Consider the following 10,140-nt stretch of genomic DNA (forward strand, 5'->3'; position numbering starts at 1 on the left):
GCTGCTTCGGTACACCTTACGAACACTCTCGGGCTCAGAGACAGACCGAAGGGAAGCACTCTGTACTCGTAACAGACACCCCGAAAAGCGAACCTCAGATATTTCCTGTGCGGAGGATAGATCGCAATATGGAAATACGCGTCTTTCAGATCGACAGAAGTGAACCAGTCGCCCTGGCGCACCAGACGAAGCAGAGACGCATGAGTGAGCATCCTGAATTTGTATTTTCGAAGGTATTTGTTCAGAGCCCGCAGGTCCAGGATAGGGCGAATTCCGTTCCCTCCCCGTTTTGGGACCAGAAAATACCTGGAGTAGAAGCCGCTCCGACTCAGCTCGGGAGGCACTACACATATCGCTCTCCTTTCTAACAGCGAGATCATTTCCTCCTGTAGAACGGGAGCTGACTCCCCCCCCCGGCCTGTGTACAGAGTATGCCCGAGAAGCGAGGGGGGGTAACAGCAAATTGTGGCCTGTAGCCCGGAGATATTGTCCTCAGTACCCAGGCTGAATTTGTGACAGCTGTCCATCTCTCTCTCTGGTGAGAGAGAGGAGTGGCAGCCCCCAACGTGTCCCTTACACTCTGTGCCCTCATTAATTGAGCAATGAGGCCATCTAGTGGCGGTACTCAGGAATGACCCGTGGCCTGCAATGCGCATGCGCGAAGTGTTAGTGCACTGACGGGGTCGTTGGCATCCCGCGTCCCGAGAGGAGCTGTGGCTCCTCTATGGAGCGGTGGAGCCACTGAGGCGCTTATTGCATTTTTGTTCATTCTTTTGAACTGCGCCCTCGACATTATGTCTGGATGCGACAGTGGAACATGTTTTAATTTTGTTGAACAGAGTGAGCGTGTGCTTAGGGGATCTGGCCGCTTGGGGATTTTGAACTGAGCAGACCGCGAGACAGCTTGAGAGAAAGACTGGCGCGTGGCTGGAGGCGGGGGAGGCTCGGCTTTCCAAGGGAGGCAAAGTTGGAGAGCTTCGTCCTCCTTCTTCTTCGCCTCACACCTCTGCTGCATTGAGGCCAGAGCGGTGCCGAAGACACCCATCAGGGACGACGGGCATGTCCAAAATGTCCTATTTTTCCCTGTCGGACAGGTTCGTCAGGTTGAGCCATCTAGCCCTTTCCTGTAGAACCATTAGCCCCATAGATTTACCTGTGGCCTGGACCGCACAGCGCTGCACGCGGAGGCGGATGTCCGTGATCACAGTTATCTCATCCCACACAGCAGGCTCTGGTTTGGTGACCATGTCCTCACAAAGCTCCGCTTGGCACGCTGTGAGCATGGAGGAGAAATTCAGAGCTCTTACCGCTAAAGCTTCCGCTTTATACGCCCTCTCGGTCAAGGCAGACTGGAAACGGTCCGCCTTCGACGGCAGCGTGGGGGTCTGTGAGGTTGCCGCAGTCACCCGCGGGTGGAGGTGGGCTGCAACCAGTTTAGCTAGCTAGCCTGCACGACTGAGATATGCTTCGAAGCGAGAAGAGGTTTTAGAATGGTGTCCGCGTCGTAGCGTAAGCTATTTAAAGGGGGATGGACCCACGTTACGCGGACACTGGATCACCAGCCAATCAGGATTGGCATAATGAGATAAATGCTTCTGAGGAATACGCAGGGAGGCGTATCCCATACTGAGACATTGAAACGAATGCTATGAATGAGAACGTAAGCTCACCCACAACCTTTTCCTTAACATAACAGCGTCAAAAGAGACCACCAAGCCCATTTAGATAAGACGCTAAAGGAGACCTTTAGCATCAACAACAACGACAAAGACACCGGACCAAGCATCTGTATTTTACGAGATGGGAGTGACAATGTGTTGATACAGTAGACTGGCCCAACACAAATGCAAGTGGATTATGTTTCATTTTTAAATAATCACGATCTCTGTGTAGAGCAAAAGCAGAGTTGATGTATTTCAAAGGTAATGTATCCTGCCATCACAATAAAAAAAAAAAAAACTTGGCTCACTTTGAATCTTTGCTTCTCATTTCTGTCTTTTTAAGGTGTGTGCAGATGCTTCCATTGTTTTCCCCCTACTGGTGGCAGAGACCTTTGCAGTCCATGCTAATAAGATGACAACTGGCAAAGAAAAGAAATGAACTAATTGTCTGGAATGCAAAGCTTCAGATGGAATCAGTCATATTGTAAACCTTGAAAATGAAAAAATATAATTCTGGGCTGTATAAAATTAAATTGACTTGCTTTAAATGCTTCAAATTTTGTAAATATTTTCTAATTTATTGTTTACAATAAGTTACCATTGCAGGTGGAAATCACAACTGAATTCCAGAAAGAATTAACAGTAAATAGGCTAGGTAGGCCTAAGAACACAACAGTAACAGAAACAAAATAATGAAATGGAATAAATGAAATGTGGACTTTTTTCTTTGTTATTTAAGATTTTATCAAGCTTCATAAATCCATGAAGGAAAAAAAGCAAATGGGTATTCAGCACAATAAGTGAATCCAAAAATCTGAATAAAATTATAACAATTACAAGACATCTGACATTTAAAATCCATTGGTAAAAACATTCAATTAGACTTTTTTTAATTTTAACTTTATTTTAACAGGGAAGACGGACTGAGATCTCTTTTACGGCTGTTCCCTGTGTAAACATCTCAACAATTACAGTTGTTCAAACATACAGAACAAGGGAAGGTCACAAAAACATTCAAAACAATGTTAAAAAAAAACATTGCGCAAAAGCAGTGAATGCAGTCCTACCCCGATCTGTGGAGACTGCAGGCGTTTCTAATGTGAGCCACACCTGTGATCTGGTGTTAACATTTGGTTGTCTCGTGAAAATTAGACATGATATTTATGAAGGTTGTCTTAAAAGAAGTGCTTTGTAAATAAGCAAGAGAGCATGTTGCTCTTGCCTCACAGATAAAGGGGCCCAACCCACATGGTATGGGGTACAGTGATAAGGGTTGGAACTATCCCTGTTGTGGTTCTGCTGCAGTTTGTGTCCGTTCCCCCTTTTCCCTGTGTGTCTGCGTCCATTTCGTCCGTCTACCACATGAGGGCGTCGTAGATAAACTGTCTGTCACTCCCTCTCCCTCTCAGCCTGTTTCTCCACCTGCCCCCCCAGTCATGGCTGCTGCTCAACTTCACCGCGAGCCTCCCATCTGCTCGCCTGAACCTTTTTCAAGGAAGTTGGACAAATGCGGGGGGTTTCTTCTGCAGTGTGGACTCATATTCCGCCAACGCCCGCTGTCCTTTAGTTCGGACGCTTCCAAGGTACATTACGTCATAGGATTACTCAGGGGCAGGGCACTAGCTTGGGCAGAAAGAGTGTGTACTATCCGTCTCACTACTGAGATCTCTTTTTATGACTTTGCACCGGATTTTACTACTGTTTTTGACCACCCGGACTACATTGGGTGTGCTGCTAAGCGCTTGCTTAGCCTCCGTCAAGGAGCTGACAGCATGGCAGACTATTCCGTGGGATTCCAGACGCTGGCTACTGATTCTGGCTGGAACGAGGAGGCACTACGTGGGGTTTTTGTAAATGGATTACGTTAAACAATTAAGGATGAACTAGCACTCCGGGATGAGCCCGACTGCCTTAATAACCTTGTTCCCTTAGCCATTAAACTTGACAACAGGTGGTGAGAGAGAAAACGCGAGAGGGGCAGCCTACTACTGCTCCGACCAGGCTTCGCAGAACCGTCCTCCCCAACGTTTCCAGCTTCCTCGCCGGTCGACGCATCCGGAGACTCTGCAGTGGAGGCCATGAAGCTGGGTCACACACGTCTCTCTCCTGCTGAGAGAAGCCGTCGCATACAGTCGAGTGCCTGTATTGTGGTGATCCCACTCACCGTGTGGCTACATGTACTGTCCGTCCAAAAGACAAGGCTTGTCAGTGAAGGAGGGGGTGCTGACGAGCCCAGTCTCTATCCCTGAACCCACATCTCTCCGTCTCCAAATCTCTGCCGCCCTTCAATATGAGGACCTTTCACTGCCTAACGCGGCTCTTATTGACTCTGGTGCTAAGGACAATTTTATGGACATTAGCCGGGCTACCTATGGAGCCAATCGAGACCCCGTTCCGGGTTACCGCCATTGATGGCCATACGTTGGCCCGTATAACGCACCAGACTGTGCCCGTCACGGTGATCCTGTCAGGGAACCACCATGAGACTATTTGTTTTAGGATTATGTCAGCCTCTACAACCCCGCTTATTCTTGGATTCCCGTGGCTTAAAGTACATAATCCCATTATTGATTGGCAGCGTCTCACAATCCTTAGTTGGAGCGACCGCTGTCATTCCGTTTGCATAGGCTCTGCTGTCCCACCGGCCGAATGTAACCCTGCCGCGGTGGAGACGCCCCCCGGACCTGTCCTCGGTCCCTCCCGACTACATGGGTCTTGCGGATGTTTTCGGCAAAACCAAAGCCTTATCACTTCCTCCCCATAGACCCTATGACTGTGCCATTGAGCTGCTCCCCGACACCCCGTATCCCGTTAGCCGCTTGTTTAGTTTGTCTCGGCCTGAGCGGGAGACTATGGAGAGGTACATCAGGGAATCGCTCTCGTCTGCGCGGGGTGGACGCTTCTGCGTCTGGGGTCGGGGCGATACTGTCTCAACACTCCACTTAGGACAAGAAGCTCCACCCTTGTGCCTTCATGTCAAAGAAACTTCTTCCACTGCTGAGCAGAATTACGACGTGGGGAACCGGGAGCTGTTGGCGGTTAAGCTGGCACTGGAGGAGTGGGGTCACTGGCTCAAGGGTGCGGAATTGCCATTCGTAGTGTGGCCGGACCACAAAAACCTTGCCTACATCCAATCTACGAAGAGACTGAACTCACATCAAGCCAGGTGGGCCTTGTTTTTTGGTTGTTTCAATTTTACTCTTACCTACCGCCCAGGTACACGCAATGTTAAGCCCGACGCTCTGTCACGTCTGTTTGACCGCACCGAGGACTCTTCCGAGCCGGAGTTGGTGCTGTCATCCTCTCGGGTTGTTGCCGCTGTATACCAGGAGATTGAGTCTCTGGTGAAGGCTGCTCAAACTACGGATCCTGGTCCCGGAGGCGGCCCCCCCGATCGACTCTTCGTTCCTCAGCACGTGCGGTCCCAGGTATTACAGTGGATACACACCGCACGTTTTGCCTGCCACCCTGGCGTACAACGAACTTTGACTCTGCTGAGGCAAAACTTTTGGTGGCCGTCGGCTGAAGCCGATGTCTGGGCTTACGTAGCAGCCTGCACTGTCTGCACTCGGTGAAAGGCCTCCCACCAACAGCCTGCTGGACTGCTGCAGCCGCTCCCGGTCCCCAGGCGTCCCTGGTCGCATGTGGCCTTGGATTTTGTCACAGGCTGGCCCGTTTCTGGAGGTAATGACACTATTCTTACTGTCGTGGACAGGTTCTCTAAATCTGTCCACTATATTGCATTACTAAAATTACCTACAGCCAGTGAAACGGCTGAGCTCGTTGTTCAACATGTGTTCCATCCCCATGGAAATCCTGTGGACATTGTGTCTGATCGAGGCCCACAATTCGTTTCCAGGGTGTGGAAGGAGTTCTGTTCTGCCCTAGGTGCGACCGTCAGCCTCTCTTCTGGGTTCCATCCACGGTCAAACTGAGAGGGCCAACCAGGACCTGGAATCCGCTCTCCGATGTGTGGCCGCCCAGGAACCCTGGATTCCCACCTACACCTTCACAGTCTCCTGTTCCTTGGTTTTTGTGTGTTTTTGGATTAAACCTTTTTTGTTACCTTTTCTTGTCGTCCTGTGTTGTTCTGTGTCTGGGTCCGACTGAAACCCCAACAATCCCCTGTAATAAACCTGAGTGCACAATGGTAGATAGCATCCAATGATCTCAATGCTGAAGCAAGACCATAACATTTGTTTTCTTAACATTTAAAACAAGTCTAAGCTGTAAAAGTAACCCCTGTATTATTTTAAAATCAATACCCAATTTCATGAATTCCAGGTCAGCTGTTGGTAATTTAAGATTTTATCAAGCTTCATAAATCCATGAAGGAAAAAAGCAAATGGGTATTCAGCACAATATGTGAATCCAAAAATCTGATTAAAATAATTAAATTTACAAGATGTGTTACATTTAAAATCCAAAGGATCTGCCTTCACCTGAACAAGAGATGAAAGAAAGATGCTATAACATTAATAGAAAAGAATAACAAGGAAAGGAAGTTCATTATTAATACAAAAACAGGCATATATTGATAGCTATAGATAGATGTAAATGATCAGTTTACACTGGAGAAATGCTTGCAATTTTGTGCATAGAGGATGAACATTGAGAGCAATCATTTTTTTCAGACTAAAGCTAATCACCAGGGGTGTGGGCAGAAATATGTGCCAACAGAAACTGAACATGAATTATTTATATTTGAATTTGAATTGCTAAACTTGAATAATTGCATTGAAAAACTGAATTTGAATCACACAATTGAAGGAACAGCCCTCAAGCGCAGATCAATGGAGGTAAATCTGCACCTTGTTTACTTTACTAGCAATATTTAATGAAAGCTAAAATGTATGAGTGGATACCCACGTAAAAAGTATAATGTAACGTTACGTTATAGCTTTTAAAACGATAAACATTCCTCAACACGTCAGCACTGGGTGCTAGATAAGACTCTGAGACACCACAATACTGCACGAAGTCCAAACTGCACAATAGGTCTATCTACATTTTATCATACTATTTAAGCAGTTGCACTCTTTTGTATCCTCAAATATTCAAATATTTGTTCTTGTATTTTTTCATGTAAATTTTATGTATGCATATTGTATCCTAGTATTTCATTTATATTTACATGGGGTGGCAGTACCTCAGTCCGTAGGGAGTTGGGTTGGGAACCGGAGGGTTGCTGGTTCAAGTCCACAAACGGACCAAAGTATAGAGATGGACTGGTAGCTGGAGAGGTGTCAGTTTACCTCCTTGAGCAAGGCCCTGAACCACCAACTGCTTGGGGTGCCTTTCCATGGGCAGCCCCCCCACTCTGACATCCCTCCATTGGTGTATGTGTGTAATAACAACAGATTGTAAATTGTAATTTCCCCTTGTGGGACTAATAAAGAATATATTATTATTTTGTGACTGATTTTGCAGCTGGAACACTGTAATTTCCCATTTTATTGGGATCAATGTCTATCTATCTATCTATCTATCTATCTATCTATCTATCTATCTGTCTGTCTCTCTGTCTATTGTTTTCTTGTGCTTGCTGTCTTTTAAGAGGGACTAAGGAACAGACAGAGGCGGTCACTGAGGATGGAAGCCACAGCAGTAGGATGGCCCTGGTTTGCCAACATGGATGGGGCATTAGAGCAGTCTGCAGCAGTCTGACTGCCCCGATCCAGGAAGACAAACCAAGGCCAGGCCCTGCACTAGCATCACCAGAAGGGAGAGATGAGGAGGAGAGGGAAAGCAAAAGACGAGAGAGCTGGGAGACAGAGGCCAAAGATTGATGTTCAATAGATTAATAGCTATATTAAATATTGGCATTAAAAAAATAAATGTATTATATTAAGTACTTTATCTGTGTCTTTAAGTTTTTAGGTGTGTATATAATATCAACTTCAACCTAACAATAATATCAAGTTTTTCAATGTCTATTTTTTCATCAAATTGTGACCTGGACACAGGAAGCTTCTAACTGAACAATTATATTCAGATGCAACCTGTTCTAATAGTAACTCGTTAGGTGTACAAGTTCTAAGAAGACAATAACGAAACATGTATCTTCATTATAATATTTTTTCAAACATTACTATATACTGTACATGCAAGTATATTCAACATGAAGGGCGATCAGACTCAGCTGTCGATGATGGTGTTGCTTCAAGACTGCAGACAGAAGGAGAAAGCTTTAAGTTAGTTATCCAAACGGTCCTGGTAACACTAGGTTAGTCCAGAAGTTATCCAACCTGTCCTGGTAACATTAGGCTAGTCCAGTAGTTATCCAACCTGTCCTGGTAACATTAGGTTAGTCTGGAAGTTATCCAACCTGTCCTGGTAAGATTGGAACTTTATGTAACTGTAGTGGTGTAGTTTGTTTATCATGGTCTTAACTCACAACTGTTGATCAAATGGTCAACAGTAAGACCTTGATAAACTTTTAACTAACACACTACAACCAGCCTTTACTGTGAAAGTGTGTGTTTATCAGTAGTGTTGTTATTATGACTTTTCATATGTTGGTTGAAGCTTTAGTTTCTACAGTACTATTTAACCTTTTGTCACTTGCAATTTACTGCATATTATGTGGTAGCTCATTAGCTGGTAGCATTTACTTTGTTGTAGTTGCTGATCATATTTGGATATATATTTGTTTGAAAGATAGAAGCCACTGAACAATGAGCTAATGTTACATTTATGCAGTAAATACAAGCTAATGTAAACTGTATTCTGAATTGTTTCAGTGTCAGTATTAGAGTTTGTCAAAGGCTTTTAGACATTAAACTGATCTCTTAAAGGTAAGACAAATTGCCTAAAAAATTATTGTTTTTATGAAGTTTATGGTGTTTTATTATGAAAACTGCCCAACAATATATAGGCCTACAAGTCCAGCTGAAATGATTAGCACATAAATCATTTAATTGATTGACAGAACTGCTTTGACCTTTGTCAGTTACTAAGATGTGCGGACTTTTCTGAATTGTTACGTTTCAATACTTTTAAAGGATATTTGCCTGATGATACCTTCATACTAATACTTAGGTAACGTTTTCAATTGGAGGAATTTTAACTGGTAGCAGAGTATTTCTGCAGTGTGGAATTAGTACTTTTATTTAGTTACAAGATCTGAATACAGAGCTATACAACCGTAATTAGTTGCATAATCCCTAAATGTAGCAATGTGTTAAAGTTAGCACGGGTCATACATAGAAAAACAGTGTGTTTCACGAAAAACAGAGAAATCCTCCTGTCCTCACAAAGGCTCAGAGGACGGCCGAGGGAGGGGCTCCACAGAGAATACACACACACGCACAAACACACACGTACATACACACAGATAAGAAAAAGACAGGTGCTGTACATGTGGAAGAACTAGACATTTGGATACAGACATAAGGATCAGCAATTATTTTTAACACAGTTAAATGGGCTGCAATACTCAAGTTTGCCCTTCTAACACAAGAACTAAAACAAGTAATGTAACAAATGCTACGAAATATTAGACAGCAATCAGTATTACTTTGTGTTGCAAGAAAAAGATAAAACAAAAAACGTTTTTGTATAATTTGATCTGAGTTGATCTATTGGATAACACAGTATTGAAACCAGCCCGGGTTGATATAACATTTTATTCTATGAGCAGTTCATTTTGATAAATCTAAACTCTAGGCTAAGGTGACCAGATTTGTCAGACAAAATCCGGGGACATTTTCGGCTCAGAGGCGTATATACCTCCAAAACACGTCGGCTACGTTTGGTCAGTGTTTTCTTTTTTTTATTCCAATTTCGGGTCTGTCCGTCACAGCGAAATCCGGGGACATTTCCGGGGACAGATCCACTTTTCAGATCCGGATTTGTCCACTTTGTCAGGTTAATCTTTATTGTATTTCAGAAAGATAGCTAGCTGCAGCTGAGTAGAACCATGCTAGTTTGGTTGCTAGCTGTAACGTCACTCGGCTAGCTAGCTATGTCATCCCATATGCTTCAACAACAGAACTGGAAACGTTATCATTTCATATGATATCTAGTCAATGTCGTGAAAACAGTGTGTTTATAGGCTGAAGTGTATTTACTTGCAGTTCTCTTGTTTATTTCAGAGTACATCACAAGAACGACAACACACGAAAATGCAGCATGCCAAACAGATGCTCCAAGTGTGACATCTCTGTGAAGTCTTAATGACATCATATGACATTAAGACCTCACATACGAAGCAAAGGAAACCTTTCTAAGTATTCTTATAAAACCAGACGTCTTATGGTGTTTGTGTAACATTATGACCGGGTGGCATCTAGCAGAGCAGTGTTATCCAAGAATGTTACCATGATGAGTGAGTAGCTACCTTTATCAAATGTGTTAGCCGTTCACAACACATTAGTGAACTATTTATTGTAGGAATAGCACTATTCATCTGTATTATCACTGATTGGTCTGATCTCAATCAATTGCATTTCCTTTTGTGGGGGAGGCTGGTGAAAAT

The 10,140-nt window shown here is 44.3% G+C and overlaps 1 protein-coding gene and 1 long non-coding RNA gene across 2 annotated transcripts in view; one reads left to right on the top strand and one right to left on the bottom strand.

Moving 5' to 3' along the window:
* LOC117938538 (deoxyhypusine synthase-like) overlaps positions 1-2,205 on the top strand; it is a 16,321-nt gene extending 14,116 nt beyond the window's left edge. The window contains exon 10 of the mRNA XM_034863201.1: positions 2,005-2,205. Within this exon, the coding sequence (XP_034719092.1) occupies positions 2,005-2,100 (96 nt within the window). The 3' untranslated portion in view covers positions 2,101-2,205. The remainder of the gene's footprint in view (positions 1-2,004) is intronic.
* A 5,516-nt stretch (positions 2,206-7,721) lies between these two features.
* Positions 7,722-7,961, bottom strand: LOC117938574. The gene is made up of 2 exons (XR_004655437.1): positions 7,923-7,961; positions 7,722-7,849 (listed from the first exon to the last, which is right to left on the bottom strand). It is a non-coding gene; the product is annotated as an uncharacterized LOC117938574 (long non-coding RNA).
* Positions 7,962-10,140: the final 2,179 nt, after the last annotated feature.

This window comes from Etheostoma cragini, chromosome 23 (assembly GCF_013103735.1).
Source record: "Etheostoma cragini isolate CJK2018 chromosome 23, CSU_Ecrag_1.0, whole genome shotgun sequence".
NCBI lineage: Eukaryota > Metazoa > Chordata > Actinopteri > Perciformes > Percidae > Etheostoma > Etheostoma cragini.